This window comes from Coturnix japonica, chromosome Z (genome assembly GCF_054131305.1).
Source record: "Coturnix japonica strain WE chromosome Z, WE-NBRP24, whole genome shotgun sequence".
NCBI lineage: Eukaryota > Metazoa > Chordata > Aves > Galliformes > Phasianidae > Coturnix > Coturnix japonica.
In genome coordinates this window covers 59,444,113-59,463,122 of record NC_140702.1, presented here as the reverse complement: position 1 = coordinate 59,463,122, position 19,010 = coordinate 59,444,113, and the positions used below count along the sequence as shown (strand labels likewise).

Below are 19,010 nucleotides of genomic sequence, written 5' to 3'. Positions count from 1 at the left end.
TGCAGCGCCGAGCGCGCGAAGTGAGCGGGCGGGTCGCGCTGAGATGAACTGAAGTGAGGCGGCATCATGGCAACGGACACACGGGTGGGTGGATGTGGGCGGACATGGCGGCTCCTCGGGGCCGCGGCTCCTTGGGGAGGCCCTGGCCCTGCTGGAGAGGTTCAGCCGCTGGAGGTGCGGCCGTTGGGCCTGGGGGCGCGGGGGGACTGTGAGGAATGACCCTGCGATCGCCTCTGAGGGCTGAGGCCGGGCCCGCTCTGCGAGGTGCCTCAGGGGGGAGGCAGGGAGGGAGGGCTTGTATCACCTCATGGGACAATGTGTCCGTGAGGTGAAACAAATGTGACGAAGAGAAGCTTGGCAGTGTTCTTCCTGCGTGTGTTTTGACCTAGGCAAGGTGTTATGTACGGAGAGAGGAATGTTAGTGCTGCGCTGACAGCAGTGCCCGGCCTTCAGCTGTGGGGCACAAATCTAATCTCACCGTATGAGAAAAGGGAAAACTGCCAGCTACGAGAAATGACGTCTGAAAAAGTGTCTTAATACGTGTACTTAGCATGGTAACGATAAGGGACCACGAATGAATCGGGCTTCTGGTATCGTGGCCTGTAGTTTCTGCTTTAAATGTGTTCATCTTGTGATTGTGTAAAGTCGGTCATGAAAATGCTGAAGGTTAACAACGTTAAAAAACAATGTTAAAAGCCTTCATGGCCTCTTGACTCTGTTGCTGAGCCATTTTACAGTGATAAAAATGACCTATTGGGGCTTTTTCATTTTTGTTTGTATCTTTGCCAGTTTTTGGCCTAAGGAAAAACAAACAAACAAACGCATCTCAGGTCTGCTTAGCTTCTTTATTAGCCTTCTGTGGGGGACTTTGCTGGAGGATTTTCACAATTCTTAGTAAATGATGTGATTTAGTTCTCTTTTATGTTATGGAGATGTTCCAAGACTCTTAAGAGGATAATGATTTTCCTTTGCAAAAGCCATGCTGTTAGATCTTATCTGATCTTAGTGTTAACAATCTTAGTGTTCTGTTTTTAATTATTTATGCAACAAATTTGCCAGGAGGGCTAAGCAGAGGTATTGGTACTTCTCAGTTTGTTAAAACCGTATTTGAGGAAAAGTGCTGATTATTTTGTTGGTTTTTTTTTTTCTCAGCCACTCTGCTATGGCTTACTTGACAGCTGGAAGTGGTAGCTGAGTATTTTACTCATTTGTTCTACGTATTATTCTGTGATGTCTCTTTTTGTGTGCATCATTAAGATGACAAAGACACTTATTTCTTCTTTAAAGTTTTACTGCCTCTGGTAGAACTAGGAAGTTGCAGTTCGTTGTTATACCTTAACAGACTCTCTTTGAGTAATATTTTGGCCCTCCTGGTTTTCCTTACACGTGTTGTTGACATTTATATTTCTCTCAATAGACTGAACTTTAATGTGACATCTTAAAACGTGTGTGTGCCTATTTAGCCCAACAGTTTCTCAACGTTTTTAATTTGACCAGTTTGATCTATGAGTTCTTGTTGGTTTTTTTTTGCTGAGCATCCTACTGCACTCGTTATTTTCTTCTCTATGTATCTTTCAGCTTCTTTTGTTGTGTCCACAACATTTGAATTCAAAGTCTTTTGATGAACAAGTGAAAACAGTTGTAAGGAGAAATAGTCTGGTGCATTTATTGGAAGGCAGCAGAGATAACTGCTGAAGAACTTTGTGGACATATGGAAGAAAACCATGATTTTCTGGACTGGCTTTTATCCTCACATTGTTTCTTTGTCAGGAAAGAAGTTGCCCAGATGAACCAAAGCATTTTTGAAAACTTTGCACTTTATGATTTAATTGAAAATATTGGTATCTTATTTCAAAATATTTCTACAGTGTTGTGTTTAGCTGATGTTAACAAATGATTTGACCCTATCCGTAAGTATAATTAACTGAGAACTTTCTGGATTCAAAGGGATTGCTTTAATATGGACATGACCTGATGCAGCAGGAATGATCCGGTAATCTGTTCATTTTTGTTATCTCTGTGGTAACTTTGCAATTTGCTTGTTAATAGGCTGAGAAATCAAGAAAAATCATGAATGACTCAGATTGCCCTGTAGCGGCCAAGGAAGAACTCTTGTGCGAATATGAGAATATTTGGAGGGAGATGGAAAAGGTATGCAAATCATGAATATTAGACTAGATTTGTTGTTAACTTTACTCAGAATTTCTTGCTCGTATCCCTTCACTACAACTGCTTCCAAGGACATGAACAACAAAATGAAGACCCTTGGAAAGGCAGGCATGTTGGCAGGGATGAAGAGTGTCTTTCAGAGTCAGACTTTATGATTTACTTACATCTTAAATGAAGTATAATGAGAGAATACATTAAAACTTGGTGAAAATGAAATGATAGTGTTTGTGTTCTGGTAATACCAATACACTGAAATGGAGATCCTCTATTTTGCCTTTTGCAAGACAGGCATAAGTTGCTATTCACAAGTACTTAGGGTCCATCATACATTCATGCAAGCTGACAGTTGCAACCTCAATCATAAAACACTTCTCTTCTGTCAGGTAGTCCAATATGCTAATAGTAAGGCTTTAGATCAAGTTATATTTATTTATCTTTTTAATTAGGCCAAACCTAGTGAGGGAATGTTATGCATTTTATAAAATTCTGTTGAGACTAATGAAAACTCATGCTCTTCGTAATATTTTGAGCGTTAATTGCCTACCTTCTATTTTAGCTGGTATTCATGCACCACTTATTTAGCTTGTTCTGTATTGTAGGCTCAGTGCATTGAAAGGAATTTCTGTCTTGGTATTTATTTTATTGCAGTCAGTGGGAACTGATATGCTGTACACTTTAAAAGTAAGCCTGTTCCTCAGCTGTGTAGTATATCAACCTGCAAAATGATTTGAAACAAAAACTGTGTTACAAAATGATTACTTGGAATGTTAGAATAGTAGCACTGGGTGTATGAACTTCAGAGCAGATTCCCTGTTCAGCCTTGTTGTTCATAACTTTCTTGTTTTCACATTTTTTCACATTCTCATCTGTTCAGTATTTTTCCCTGTGCTAATGTTTCCCTAATAACTTGCTATCTTTCTCAAATTACACATCTATTGTTAGCTGCTGATTTTTTTTTTACTTTTCAATTACTTGAATTTTTACTTTTTTTTTTCTGTGGTATGATTTCATAATATTTATTTGCTGTTCTGGGTCAGATTCTGAGGGACACAATAAGAGCCAAATCAAAACTTTTTTTTCCTTATAGTAAACAGTAACTGCTGCAATTTTAAAACATCTTATTTCTTCCTCCAAAAGGTAGGAATGAGTAAACATTGTCTGTCATTTGCTTTCTACCTAGCATCAGAACAAACTAACACTTATAACAGGAGAACCAGTGGGAGAATCAGATGCCAAGGTAAGGTAGTATTTTTTTTATTTTTTTTATTCTCCACAAAATTTTCCATATAAACAGAATGTTTCCTTCCAAAAGAAGAAAAGTAAATTATCTTCACTTATTCTCTGAAGTTGTTGGCTTTACTCTGGTTTGAGGATGATTCTGGTTTACAACATAGTTGTTTGCTTGTTGAGAATTATGTTTTGCTGGGTATGTATAAAAACAGCATGAGAAAGAAAAATATTTACGAATATATTTGCTGTATGTATTTGTCTCTTGAACAGACCTTGGTCTGCAGTTTCTGAATGGTAGTGTCAATTTACTTGTATACTTTAATGTATGAAAATATTTTGTAGATCAGGCTGATGATACTGTCAAAAGTGGTGTTCCAGTGCTATGAGAGATGACTCCACCTAATCTACAGAATAAAAAACACTTGTTTGATGGATTTCTTTTTGTTGTTTAGGGCTTTTTAATTTTCCAGATCTGCTTAATGTTTTAAAAGGTTTCCAAAGGTATTTTCTAAATTGTTACGAGTTGTGAAAATCCAAGCTTAAGGTGTAATTTCTTCTTTTTAGTATGAGATCATAGCTGATGATTCTTTTTCTCTTTTTTTTTTTTTTTTTTGATGAAAAGCTGAATATGGTCTGTAGTCCCTTTTGTTGAAGAGAGCGTTGCTTACTGCAATTAAATGTATGTTTACTTTCTTATGCTGTAATTTGACTGCATGTATTATGTATGTGTGTATTTTTCTTCAAATATGTGCAGTCTCCAATTTCAGGAGATGGAATCGTAATGATGATTCTTTCTCCAGATCATAGTAAAATAAATGAAGTACTTTATTTATTTTTTTTTTTAAATTGTTCTTTAAGAGAAAATGTTCAGTGCTGTCAGTGACCTAGAAGAGTAATCTAAAGCTTTTTGATGTTGTTGAAACCATAGATGTAGATTTGGTAGACAGAGTATTTGACTGCTGCTTCTTGAAAGAAAGTCGTTTGTTCAGTCATCAGATCAGACTGTCCATTTAGCGGTAAATAGTATATCGAAAGACAGTCAAGGATGTGAAATGCTGATGCTACTAGTGGCTTGTCTTCAGCTGTAATTGTCTGATGCTACAGAGGCAATTAAGGGGAACATTCCAAATTCGAGTATTTCTGTTTTCTGCCCCCTGAAATGAGTGAAAATGTTTATTGACCTCTGCAATTGCTTTTTGTAATTCTCCAAAGGATAAAATGGTCTTTCACAGTAGTCAGTCTTTTGTTTCTGCTGCATAAATCTAGTAAGTGAATTTATGTCCCACTCTTAGTTCATTCCAGTACAATTCAGCGCACTCTAAAAGATACTTAATTTCTTTTGATACAGGTTTCTTTGTTGCAAATGCAGGCTGTAAGAGCAGAGTGCAATCAGTGGCAAAAAAGAAATCCTGAAAGTAAGTGGTTACTTACCTGTAAGACTTACTCCTTTAAAGTTGTACAACATTATTCATCTGAGCATCTTAGGCTGTGTATGTGTTGACTGTCTTACTGTATTATAATATAACTAGTTAAAAGTCAAATAAAAAGCTTCCCACCATAATATTTATGTTTAATTTCTAGCAGTTACTCTATTTTCTTTTAGTACTTCAGTTTCTTACTATGATAATCCTCAGATGCTTCTTAGAAGTGTGCAGACCAAAAGTATGACATCGAATAAAATTTGGGAGATGCTGATTCTCGGTTGCTGTTTGTGAGTAAGCTGCTGACTGGAGGAAATAAATTGAAAACTTTTGAAGTACTTATTTGGGTAAAATACCTGATGATGATTGGTTTCTTTACTAAAATACACCATTATGTTCAACTTTGGGCTATTTGTTTAAAAGTGTATTCTTGATGTATAACCTGTTAATAATGTCAATTTTGTTTAGGATAAACTGTTTATACATTTTTATTGTAAAACATACAATGCCATTCTGCTGTTAAACCTTTGTTTTTTTGGCAACATCTCTGAAGAAGGAAAGAGAGTCTACTGCTAAGAATATGAACGGGGCTACAGTTGTGGGATAGCGGAGGGCCTTCTGTACTTCCATCTTCCATGTCTTTCATGGGTTCTTTCTACCTCTTGGTTTAATGCTGGTAAGCATCTAAGTTGCTTTCCCCAGGTGTGTTGAGGGAGAGCATCAGAAAGGTACAAGTGTTGAGATAAGGACAGGCTGTCCTACTTCAGTTCTGCTTCATCATCTTGCACAGTCCCATCCTGGGGAAGTTGAGAAATCCTTGACTTGGTGTTAAGAGCTGATTTCACACATCAGTATTTAGTTATTTTATCACCACTGTTTTCACCACAAATCCAAAACATAGGATCATAGGAGTCTCTGTGAAGAAAGCCAAAGCTCACCAACCAAAACCACGATGCATCTGTTCTTTGTGTTGGAGGACTAATTACTTAATTGAAAATACTGCCAGAATGAACCTAAACAGGAATAGCGGAAATACCTTTAAGTTCTCTGCCTGATTGTATCAAATATTATTAAATTAATGATATTTGTGTTATTAAAGAGCTTGTGCTCTAATGATAGCACAGACTGCTACTTCCAGTAGATCTAAAGCATGATCTTGATTTGTGAGTGCTTTACTCATATTTTGTTTTAAGATTTAGACTAATTTCCTAAGCAAAAGAGATTTCATCCTGACATGTAATTTGATGCATTTTGAGCTCATTAATTTTGTTGGTTTATTTATATCATTGGACAGTTGTTATTAAAGCAATAAGAGTGTACATAAATTGTGCAGATTTGAAACAACTATAAAATTACTTTCTCAAAGTGTGCTTTGCAAAATTGATGAAATAATTGTATTGCATTTAAGAGATATTTCATGCTTTTTTTAAATGGAAAAGCTTTTTATTTAAGATTAGAAATTCAGTGTACAAGCTTGGGCAAAACATATTCTGATTACATTAACACTTAAGTGTGCTATAGTAGCTGTACTTTCCCAGTTGATAGAAAGATTCACATGCTTTATTATTTAAGTCATACAATACCGCAGTTACTTGAAATTAACATGGCATTGTGAACTGACTCAAGTCCATCAAAGGCTATTAAATACAACATTTCTTATTCAGAAAATGCACGAGCCATAAATTACTGGGTTTTGCATTTTAGGGAAACATTACCCCATGCTTGAAAAGAATAACAGTTTTTCTGAAGTGCTGCTGTTGTTGAGGATTTTTGTTAGGAAGTTGACCTTAATGGTCTTTTCATCTTCTTACATTTATCTATTCTTGTAAACACTAAGGATAGTATTTTACTTTGTAAGGTTTTTAAATGTGATATAACAGAGGGAAGGGATGCCATCCAAAGAGACAAGCTTGCAAAGTTAACTGTTAACCATTTGCAAGGTGCCACTCCTGGGTTGGGGCAGTTCCAGATGGAGACTAGGTGAAGAATCACAGAATGATAAAATTGCTCAAGTTGGAAAAGACCTTAAAGATCATCAAGTCCAACCACAACCTAGCCATGCTACCCTAACTCTTAACAACCCTCTGCTAAATCATATCCCTGAGCACCACGTCCAGACAGGTTTTAAACACATCCAGGGACTGTAACTCAACCACCTCCCTGGGGAGCCAATTCCAGTGCTTAACAACCCTTTCAGTAGAGAAATTTGTCCTGATATCCAGCCTGAACTTACCCTGGTGTAACTTGAGGCCATTTCCCCTTGTTCTGTCACCAGAGAGAAGAAACCAACAATGCTCTCTCTGCAGTCACCTTTCAGATCTTGGAAAAGAGCAATAAGGTCCCCCTTCAGCCTTCTCCCCACACTAAACAGCCGCACTTCCTTCAGTCTCTCATCATAGGGCATGTTCTCCAAGCCCTTCACAAGCCTTGTTGCCCTTCTTTGGACCTACTCCAACACTTCAATGTCCTTTCTGTTTAGAGGTGCCTACAACTGAACACAGTACTCAAGGTGAGGCCTCACCAATGCCCAGTACAGGGGCAGGATGACTTCCCTAGTCCTGCTCACCACACCATTCCTGTTAACAAGCCCGGATGCCGTTGGCCTTCGAAGAACTCATTGAGAGCAGCCCGGCTGGCAGAGACTTGAGGGTTATGGTGGGTGAAAAGCCTGATACAAGCCAGCAGTGTGTGCTTGCATCCCAGAAGGCCAGCTGTATTCTGGGCTGCATCAACAGAGGGGTGGATAGCAGAGAGAGGGAGGGGACTGTCCCCCTCTGCTCTGCTCTTGTGAGGCCCCTCCTGCAGTACTGTGTCCAGGTCTAGGGTCCCCAGCTCAGGAAAGATGTGTTGTTGAAGTGGATACAGAGGAGGCCACAAGGGTAATGAGAGGGTGGGAGCACCTCTCCTACAAAAGAAAGCTGAGGGAGCTGGGCTTGTTCAGCTTAGAGATGAGAATGTAACCTTCCAGTACTTCAGGGGAGCTTATCAACAGAAGGGAGAGTGACTTTTTTACATGGTCTGATAGTGACAAGGGGAAAGAGTTTTAAAATATATTAGATACCAGAAGGAAATTGTTTTAGTCAGAGGGCAGTGACTGGCATAGGCTACCTGGAGAAGCTGTGGATGCTCCATCCCTGGAGGCATTCAAGGACAGGTTGGATGGAGCCCTGAGCAGCCTGATCTAGTGGATGCAACTTGCCCACAGCAGGGGGATTGGAGCTGGATGGGCTTTCAGATCCCTTCCATTATATGATTCCATGTAGATTTCACAGTCCTGGTCAAGCAGTTGGGAAGCATTTAGGTATCCAAGTGTAATGCATTTACTAGTTGTTATTTAAAGAATCCACATGCATCTACCAAACCAACTTCTTTTTTGGGATAGCAGCATCCTGGTCTGTCTTGGAAAGAACATCACCAGCAGATCAAAGAATGTGATCATTCGATAGTCAGGCACCTGGAGAATGCATCTGGAGTGTTGTGCCCCTTCTCAGCAGTATAGGAGAGACTTGGACATAATGAAAAAAGCTCACAGACAGTTGTATGGAATTGATGAAGGGCAAGGAATATCTGACATGCAAGGAGAGGCTGAGAGCTAGACAGGTTAGACTGATAAAATCTTACCTTATGAAATCTTAATCTGAAAGGGCATTTTGTGTACGTCACACTGAATGCATTTATCTTGAATTAAAGTCACAATCAGCAGCTCCCAGGCTGTCTGGGAGCCTCTCTCAGTCCCGCAGAGGTGTTTGTGACCCAGCAGTGTCCCTTTGCACTGCCTGCCACCACCAGGTCTATGGAGCCCTTGGAGAGTAAGACACCTCCATTTGGTCTGATATTTGTGTTTCTGTCACATCCTGAAAGGATAAAGTAAAGAAGGAAAAAACAGATTCAGTGCTATTCAGTTTGTGGGCAAGGGGTAATGTTGACTAACTGAAATAGAAGAAAACCTATTTAAGTAGACTAAAAACCCTTTTTCAGGTCCCAACCCTCTGCCAAAAGCAGGTCACCAGCTCAGCTGCCCAGGGCCCATTCAACCTGGTCTTGAGTGTCCCCAGTGTACAAACTCAGCTCACATATAAAAGTAAAGTTAGAGTGATAACAGACCTTCTCATAGTTCTTCGATCATTTGATGAGCCTGTTTTAGAATGAATTTGAAGACTGAAGAAATTTGATTTCCTGTGTTGATGGAAACTCTTCCATTGACAACTCAGCCTTGCTTATCTACAGGCTTCACATTTCAGAATCATGTACCTGTACTTGTTCACGTATATTAAAACAAACAACAACAACCAAAACCCTAAAACTCAGTGTTTTTTTTTCACTTGGAAGTGACTGTAACACATTAAAATCTATTTGTTCTATTTTTCAGTATTGTCTACTAATCCAGAGATACTGCTGTTTTTAGGAGATGAAGAGGTAAGTCTTTTTCTGTTAATGGATAACCTTCTATCTTTCTATTTAATCTTTCGAAAGTTCTGTCCAGCTCCCATGTTTCCCTACAGCTTCTCCTGCTGTGAACTGTTTCTAAGCTAATCGGTGTATTTCTTCTGTCGCTGTAGTTGTTCCGATGCTTATGTTCCCCTGAATTACTTAAATATTCCAGTTGTAAGGAATGATATTTTAAGCAAAAGTTCTTTTTTATTATTTATTGCATTTCATACTCCATGTTATGTAACAGAATACGTTACAAAGGAGACTCAGTATTGTTAGCTCTAGATATCTGTGAAAATAATCTGGAAATATTTTCTTGAGTTCTTCTAGTCTTGAAGGGGCAAATCAAGAATGCAGTGGCAGCTTCATGCAGTGTTGGTTGGACACTGATAAGCAGCAGCAGCTACGAATATGCACACTGCTCTGCTTTAAAAAATATCTTTTAGATTTTTCCTCCTAGCACTGACAGCAGAAAATCCATCAGCTGCTAAGAGCCGTCATAAATGAGCTGTTTAATTAAATGTAATTAAATAATTAATTGAATTAATTTCACTCCACTGCTGCATTATGTTTTAGCTACAACCTTTTGTGGCTTATTTTGCTGATAGTTCTAATCATTTTTTCATTTATTGTGCGTGTACATTAAACTTGCACCTGTATAATGTTTTTTTAAGAAGTTTTGTTTCCTTGAGCAAAATAGAAAATAGTTTTTGTTGTGTGTCTGAAAGGAGGCAAAATACACTCAAAATGTAGGTTTATATTAAAAAGACCTAAACTTATAGGAATATTGCTTTTTAGTACATAATGTATTAGTGAAGGACCCAGTCCTTTGAGAGCTTTGTTCCTCACATTTAACAGCACCTGGAGCTCCTGGCTGCAGTAGTTAAATTGTTTCTTCCTCTTTCCTCTCCCATGTATGTAATATGTACCATTAATGTATATGATTAGCCTTTCTTTGCAGCATCTTTCTTTTTCAATGCTATACATTTGATGTGTGTGCATTTAGTGTTTCACCAGGTGAACAGTACGTGTGAGTGCTCGACAATCTGCTTCAAGTAGAATTAATGGTGTTTTACAGTGTTTCAATACATTATTGAGTATCTGGGACAATAAAATTGCAAACAGCTTCAGCTGGATTTTAAAACAGAGCCTCCTTGAGAAACTGCAGATAATTTTGTCAGTCTTTACCTGATATATGAATCCAGATCTACAGATAAAGCCTGACATAGAACAAATAGTGGGGGCTTGGCTATTTGTAAATTTCAGGTTTCTTTTTACTTTTTATAGTTGCAGAAGATAAAGGAAGAACTTGAAGCGGTGCTGTCAGCAGTTCAGTGTAAGAATGAAAAGCTAAAAGAAGATCTGGAAAGGTAATACAGGAATTAGGACTTAAGAATTGTTGTTTAGGGAAAACTGCATTGCATTTAGTGATCGTACTGCATCCTATTTTTCATGTTTCAAAGAGAAGAGCAGTGGCATGAAGAACAGGTGGAAATACTAAACACTATTGAAGAAATTGGAGAAGAAATGAAAAAACAAAAAGTTGTAACAGATTCTGAAAAAAGGTATTGCTGTAACAACAGATTCTGAAAAAAGGTATTGCTGTAATGTCAGATTTTTCATATTGAAGAACTTAAATTTCAAGAAAAGTATGTGGCCAAACAAATACTTAAAAACATACAGCTTGCTTTGTAAAATAGATCAAATGATGAGATGACGATCTTTTAACAACAGAAAATAAGTGCCTTTTTTAATTGAGAAAAGAAATATTTTGTTGAATTTGATACCCTATTGGTATGTTTTTACTATTTTATTGGCTACTAGAGTATATCAAGAACTGAAAAACCAAGCGTTGGAGTTGAAGGAATTTAAGAAAAAACTCATTAAAGTTTTGGATGAGCTCCTAGAAGAACATTTTCCCTTTCGAGAGAAAAATGGAAACGATAAAAAGAAGGTAAAGTGTTGAGTTGTGTTTTTTCTGTTGTTCTTATTGTATTTTTTTTGTGATGGTTTGTTTTGTGTTTGTTTTCCTGACTCTTATATTTGAATGCTTCATTTTTATTTAATTGGATGTACTATTTTATTAAAGTCACTGGTATAAAATCTTTGGTCATTTTGAAATGTAAGTATAATCTTACAGCTGATCCTTTATATTTAATCAGTGTATTTCAACTTGGTTTATATTATTTAAGGTTGTTCCAGCTGATTTTTTTTTTTTAATGCATGTAGCCTTTACCCAATAAGACGCATAAAAGCTGTGCCAAATTTGAAAATGATGTGGGGTTCACTCCAAATTGCTTCTTTTTTTCTTTTTTTACTGGATTAGGCAAGTGGATTCATATTTTCCTTGGCAAAGCAGATTTTAATTGCCTAACAATGCTTTTGGAACAGTAGTAAGGACAAGTGTTTATAATTACGGTATAGTTTAGAATGTTAGCCATCAGTTTTTGTTCAGGCAAACTGTGCCAAAAATTATCTTAAAGCTTAGGGAAAATAGGCAGTCAGGGAGTATTTTGCATAATAAATTCAAAGTCTGCAGTAAAAATAAACCTCTTACCATTACTATTTTAAAAAAATGATTAGAAAAAAGCTATAAATAAGGTGGGGGTTGATTTGGATTTCATACATGCTTAGGAACACAGCAATAGATTTCTTGAATCTAGTTCCCAGTTCTTGCAGACAACCACACCATAAATTTTTAGACTATTCTGATTGAGCGTCATTTTTAAGTCTTTTCAGTTACTGCTCTTCCTACTGGTGTTTGTTCAAACATTTCAGTACTCTGGTTAGTAACTCTCCTAATTTACAGTCTTAAACTTACTACATTTAATAGAGATCCATGTGTTCTTACACCAGAATTGTTCTTAGAATAGCACCTTCTTTCTTGTATTTACCTCTCCTGATATATTCATGGACAGCAGTCTTATCCCTTCTTTTTCTTTGTTTTGCAAACTGAAAGAGCAAAGCTTTCTGTTTGTTTCTCATGAGGGAACTTTCCATTTCCCTGGCTTATCCTAATGCTCACTGTCTGTATTTGATTCCTTTCCGATTAATCGTTTTTTTGGAATCTGGCAGAAACCAATATTAATAACAAAATATTACTAGCTCATATTCTTCACAAAAAAATACACTCTTGTTTTTTTTCTTCCTGTTATTTTTAACTGATGAGAATTGAGTTTATCCTAAATAAATAAATAAATAAATAAATAAAGTCTTTGATTTACATAGTACACATTTAGCACATAGAAATGCCAGGTGCAGCTTCTGAGGCGCAGTGATCATCTCTGAAGTCATCCACACCTGCCTGTACTGTATTTCCATTCTTCTCTATATCAGTGCTTTCTAGAATCTTGCTATTAGTAAATGCTGGTCACCCTGCTGTTGTGGTTTAACCTGGCAGCTCTGCATCATGCAGCCATTTGCTCACTTCCCCCTGCCAGTGGAATCAGGGGAAGATTGGGGGAAAAAAGTATAATGCATAGGATGAGATAAAAGGTATTTACTAAGAGAGAAAATGAAAAGAGAAATAATAGTAATTATAATTTTATTTTGCATATGTATAAACAGAACAAATATATACCATGCTATTGCTCACCACCTGCCAACCAGTGCCCAGCCAGTCCTAGAGCAGTGTCTGTCCCAAGCAGGCTGACCTGCCCCAGTTTTACAGTTCACTTGAGATGCCACATGTCATGGAAAATCCCTTCGGCCTGTTCAGGTCAGATGTCCTGGTTCTGTCCTCTCTCATCACTTGTGCTCCCCTTGGCCCCTTCGCTGGCATGACAGTACAAGAAGCTGAAAAACTGAAATGTCTTTGGCTCTGTACAGCAGTGCTCAGCAACAACTAAAACACTGGTGCGTTATCAACGTTATTTTTCTCATTAAAGCCAAGACATTTGGAACATAGCATCATACCAGACTCTGAGGAAAATGAACGCTGTCCCAGCTGAAACCAGGACAACCTACATTTCTTGTCACCGTTACAACATAAAACTTCAGTGACTATGATCCCATGACTTAATTAACAGCCTTCTTTCAATCAGATATTTCCTCATTTCAGCCTGATGTCTCATCTCCCATTTTGCTGGTTCTTACTCATCTTGCAGGTTTTTTTTAGGATGTTTGTTCAGATACCAGTTACCTTCCCAAAGGAATTTTAAGCTGTTGTCTGTTTTTCTCCCCATGGATGTCATATCTTTAAAAATGTATTTCATGTAATGAAACACAAGCGTTCATTTGCTACCTTATATGTGGTTCATATAAAAACCTGGTTAGGAAGTGATCTCTGGAGTTCTTCCAGTACAGCTCTATCAGCAAGGCCAATTTCGAGGTTGGATTAAGTTCCTCATAGCCATCTCCTGCTAAGTTCAAATCAAAGAACCAGTGCATTCATGAATGTGTTTCAGAATTCTGAGGAACAACTTATGTTAGAATCTCCCACCCCAGCGCAAAATTCAGTTCCTTGTATTTTCTCAGCCTTTGTTATACTGCTAGAAATCCTAGTTAGTTTCTGTACGCTGTCTCTTTTCCTTGCAGTTTTCCTTATTTTACAGAAAACCACATCACCCAAGCTCTCTGGGATGAGCCTGCACTTTTCCTTCTCATAGAAGCTCACTTTATACCTTTATTTGCTTTTACTTAAGAGTAAGACTTATTTAGATAAATTTCCAATCAAGATCTTATCTTAGTTTTTAATTTTTTTAATACATTTATTGAGCTCTTAAACATGGGTTACGTTCCAGTCAGTCTTGGGAATTTGTATCTTCTGTCTTTCAAAGCATTTGGTTCTTAGCTGCTAGTCCCCCATAATCAGCACTTAAAGCCATCTCTGGAGGCTGGAGAAAGAGGTTTTCCTTAATGTGTCAGACATGCAAATTGTCTGCATTAGCAATAGAATTTGATGCTACCTGGATTCAAAAGAAGGCATTATCCACATCTCTAATCAGCTTGATTCCCTCACTAGAAGAAAGTCATCGAGAGTTTGGAGTGTTCACAGAGAAGGGCAATGAAGCACTGAAGGGTCTGGAACACGTCTTATGAGGGAACTAGGATTATTTAGTCTGGAAGAGACTCGGAAGACATTAATCACTCTTCATGATGACCTGGAAGGAGGTTGTAGCTATGTGGGGGTCATCCTCTTTTCCCAGTGGTAGAATGAGAGGTGATGGCCTTGAGTTGCACCAGGGGAAAAATTCTTTCTCGATAAGAGTGGTGCTGCATTGGGATGGGCTGCCCAGGCAGGTGATGGAATCTCATGAAAGGAAGAAGGTACCTTTCAGCTAAAATAAATAGATGCTAATAATCATCCTGCTTCAAAGTGACTTTATGCACATTAATTATAGATACTTACTGGAATTTGTAACACTTGAAGTGTGTAAGTAATATAATATTATAAAACAATACTTATTGTGTATATTATAAAAATGGGAAAATACATTTGCTAGTTCTGGGAGAGTGCAAACATCTATACACTAACATCTTTAAGATTTTATTATTTGTATATCAGTTCTATTAATTTCTGAAGTCAAAAATTAATTGTAGGTTTGACACATAAATATCAAACCCACCAACTAATCTGTAGTATTTTTTACAACAGCCAAGGCTACAAGGCATCTTCATGATTCTCCCTTGGAAGTTTTTGCAGCTTTTCACTATGGGTTCTATTTCCTTAGCCTCGTATCAATATAAAGGCGAAAAGATAGGCTTTATTGAGCCCTAACTCAGTCATAATTTGTGCGTGATAACCTTGGAGCAAGCAGTGTGTCCCCTTTCTGGCTTTCCATTAAGAAATGTGATAGAAAGGAGGAGCCAGAATTTGCCTTTCATGAGTTACTACCTTTTCACTCCTCTGTTCCAGAATCGGAGTTTGTGTAATGTTCTGCACAGTGCTTTGTAAGCAGCCAGCAGCTCTGCATTGTTTGCTGCTTCAGTGTTCAGTATGAATAGGGAACACTGAGAAAACAGAAAAAAGAACCATGTTAGATATGTAACAGCACAAGCAGCTTTATTGGCACTGTGTTTGTTTTAATTTGCTAATTTATGGCTCTACAGAGAATTTTATTATTCTCTCTCTTAAATTTGGTCTTTTTTTTTTTTTTTTTTTAAGGGGTAAAATAAATAAATTCTAATTTGGAAATGATGAAGAAATACTAAAATACTGAGACACCATGAACTGTAATCTTCAGCTGTGCCAGATTTGCAGCTTATTGTAAACATTTGTCTGCTATTCAAAAAAATACCATTTCTGAAACAGCTCATATTAACAGGATGTTTTGCGTTGTGATACATCTGAAATATGGTTTAATTTTTTGGTTTTATTTCAAGGTAGCTGTACTACAGTCATGAAAGATTGCATGTAATGACTTTTAAAGTAATCATTTATAATACTGAAGTTCATGATATTGCACTGACAAATTTATTACTTAAATCCTGCCTTATACCTGTTTTGTGACTGAACAAAAGCACGTCTTCATCTGCTGTGTACTGTGCCATCAAATAATTGTGATTAATTTTCCTTGTCATTTATTATATTTCCTGCATATTTTGCTTTGTGGGTGTTTTTTGTTGTTGTTAATTTGAATGGGGGGTTATGTTTGCAGAGGTACTTCAAAGAGCCATCTGAACGTGAGATAACGATTCATGAAATTTTAGAGGTAAGATGGTATCATGTAGAGATTTGGGGGATTTTCTAATACTCAGATCTGACTGCAACCCATTCACAAGATAAATGACAATGTGGTGTACTGCTTGGGTAATTTAAAAGTAAAATGTTTAGGACTGTTTAATTTCTATTTTAACGTCTATCAAATTAAACTTCCCCATTTTCATGAGACTAGATAACCAAGTCTCAAGTTTAATCTGGAGAAATGATTTACCCCTTATTTCTGTAATTTTATAGTGTTTATTTTGTAGAAGTTTTATGAGTCTTGGAGGTACATTTGAGGGAAGACATGCTTTGGTTAAGAAAAGATGTCAGACACGTGATTCCATTTCGTGCTGTTTTTACTGCTAAAGACAAATACTTCTGAAAAGTGACAGACTATCAGTTATAGGAGAACTAAGTAATATGTATTAACAGGATGATCTTCTTTCATATGAGAAAATCAGTGAGTCTCAATTCATACATTTCCAATGGATTTTATGCTACTATTTGTTAGAATGTATTTTTCATTACAGCACAACTTCAGATTTTGAGTTGTCAAGCATAATCCTGAAGGAGCATTAAGTCTTTTCACTAGCATTTTTCCTTCTAGTCATAAAGGTAATTTCCTTTTTGTCCTCCATGCTTATACTTCAGACAGTCGTCAGAAGCTACATGTAAAACCTCCCAGAAAAGAAAATAAATTGATTCTTTTTCTTGAGAGAAAACTTGATGAATACCATTCTGGTGTTAAGATGATGTGATCCGGTCACTATGACATTGTTGTACTTCAGTTTAAAGGCCAGACAGTGAATCTTTACTTACATCATCAACATTGTTTTACTTGCCTGAAGTATCTCAGCATGCCTATTAATGTCAAATTAGGCAGAGTCTGAAAACAGACCCAAGAATTTGAAATAGATGTATTCCCTATGGAAAACAAATTGCCCTTCATATTTTTTTTTTTTGTGATAATATTAGCCTTCTTAAGATGTGAACACATGCAGATAGTGTCTGATTTCCATTTGGAAGGATGAATTGGTTCCAGAAATACAGACTTATTTTTAACTATTTTGGCCTGAACTGTGAGTGTCCCTTATCTTTATTTTATGGTGATTATGGCTGTGGGTTTTTTTTTTTCTTCGGTTGAGCAACTTGGTTCTAGTTTCAAGCCATTTGCTTAGATACATACAATAGTTTCTTAAAAAGACAAATACTAAGTCATATTTTTATTGTAATTACAGATTTACATTGTGGAATTGCAATAGATTCCCAGGATTACAGTGGAAAGCAGGATAGAACAGGCAAAATTTAATAATCTGTGGGTGTGTATTCTAAGGTACCTGTATTATGAGGGCATAAACACAGTCTTCAAGAGTACAAAAGGAATGCTGAATCTGATGTTTGATTTTCAGTCTCTAAAATAATAGGTTACTAATTTAGGTAAGGAAGAAATAGAGGTTAAGGAAGTATCCAGAGGTGGTGAATTGTTGTAAGGCATTTGTCATGCACAGTCAGTAAGTAGCTATAGGAATTTGCATGAGACTTGGTTAACATTCAAACACCACTTCCCCCAAGCTCAAGATTGGTCCATTGGCTTGCTTAAGTATACCAGCAGCATAAGGAGCCTGTAGGGCCTGCCGCTGAATGGGTGCTCTGGTAATGGAGGACATTGAGAAGGTGGAGTTACTGAATGCCTTCTTCACTCCAGTCTTTACTGCTAAGATTGCCATCCAGGAATCCCAGACCTTGAAGATGAGAGTGAGTGGGGCAGAAAACTTTGCCTTGGCCCAGGAGGATCTGATCAGAGATTTTCTATGCAAACCTGGAGCTCACAAATCCATGGGCCTCTGTGGGATACACCCACAGGGAGGGAGCTGGCAGAAGTGATTGCTGAACCATTCTCTGTCATCTTTGGAAGGTGCTGGAGAATGGAAGAGGTGCCTGAAGGCTGGAGGAAATCCAGTGTGATGCTGGTTTTCCTCAAGGGCATGAAGGAATACCTGGGAAACTGCAGGCCTGTCAGCCTTATTTACAAACATCTCTCCTTTTTGTAAGGATTTCCTGCTGCCTTCACACTGATGTTTCTTAGGCACTTACAGTTACACCATCTGAAATCCCTTAAGGATTTTTGATATACAGTAAAAAATTCAGAAGTAGAATTCTCCTGTTATCAATACTGATTTCCACTACATGTTCTAAATTTTGTACTTTGGTCCCCCAGACTCTCTTGAATCAATTAATATCCGCACCACACGAACCCTACGTAACAGTTGATGGCTCATTTTGGCCACCTTATCTGGAGCTGCTGCTGCGAAGTGGGATTGTCCTGAGACACCCAGAAGATCCAAGCAGGATACGTCTGGAAGCCTTTCACGAGTAGTGTGATCTACCCATTAACTTTTAAAACAAGTTGCTAGTACTTATAGGAAGCCATCCTTATCTGCTGAAAACTGCTGGGAAAAGGCTCAGTGGTTGTTCCATATGGGAACTAAACAGCTCTTTGAGGATGAAGGGGGCTGTTTATATACTTAAAAATCTGATCTAAGTGCATTAAATTTTACCTACTTAATTGCTTTTTATATATTGTTATAAATCTGGTTAGGTGCTGCCCAGAAGCATTTGTCTGTTTTATAACTGCTTGCTCACATGCCCTCCATTCAGACACTGTAATGTCTGGCTTTTATTTGCGTTCAGTTGTTAAGTGTTATTTTTTTAATCCTTTTGTATTCAGGGCTTTCTAGAGTGGTTTTTAAATATTTTGTATTTTACTAATATGAAATCTATTGAGGTGGGAATTACTTTTAAAAGTCGTCAATCTCAGGTTCTTCATTGATCTGTGACAGTGTAAATTCAAGAATAAAAAATACCATTGTGTAGCTTGTAGGTGCTTTTTTTGTTGTTTTGTTTTGTTTTTTTTTCTCCTCAGAAGAACAGCAAAAGCACAGAAAATGTATCTGATTAAATAATCAGAATTGCTTAAAGGAGCGTGTCTTTGTCACCTCCCTGTCCATGCTGGCCACTCCTCTTTTCATAGGATACAGTTGGCCTTCCAGGCTGCAAGCACACGCTGCTGGCTCATCCACCAGGACCTTCTTAACCCCCAGGTCCTTTTCTGC

At 37.5% G+C, this 19,010-nt stretch overlaps 1 protein-coding gene across 5 annotated transcripts; it reads left to right on the top strand.

Moving 5' to 3' along the window:
• Positions 1–35: 35 nt before the first annotated feature.
• CENPK (centromere protein K) lies at positions 36–18,770 on the top strand. 5 transcript variants are annotated; one of them, XR_014939190.1, is made up of 10 exons: positions 36–84; positions 2,050–2,151; positions 3,350–3,406; positions 4,748–4,814; positions 9,190–9,236; positions 10,539–10,621; positions 10,715–10,847; positions 11,076–11,205; positions 15,851–15,904; positions 18,116–18,770. XR_014939190.1 is itself a non-coding variant. In XM_015848547.3 (10 exons), exons 1-10 carry the CDS (start codon positions 67–69, stop codon positions 18,272–18,274), a joined length of 819 nt encoding a protein of 272 aa, XP_015704033.2. In that variant the 5' UTR covers positions 36–66; the 3' UTR covers positions 18,275–18,770. The 5 variants fall into 5 exon arrangements, 4 of the variants coding, with proteins under 4 accessions (XP_015704033.2, XP_015704036.2, XP_015704035.2 ...); XM_015848547.3 differs by having other exon boundaries at positions 10,715–10,816; XM_015848550.3 differs by lacking the exon at positions 10,715–10,847.
• The last annotated feature ends 240 nt before the right edge of the window (positions 18,771–19,010 follow it).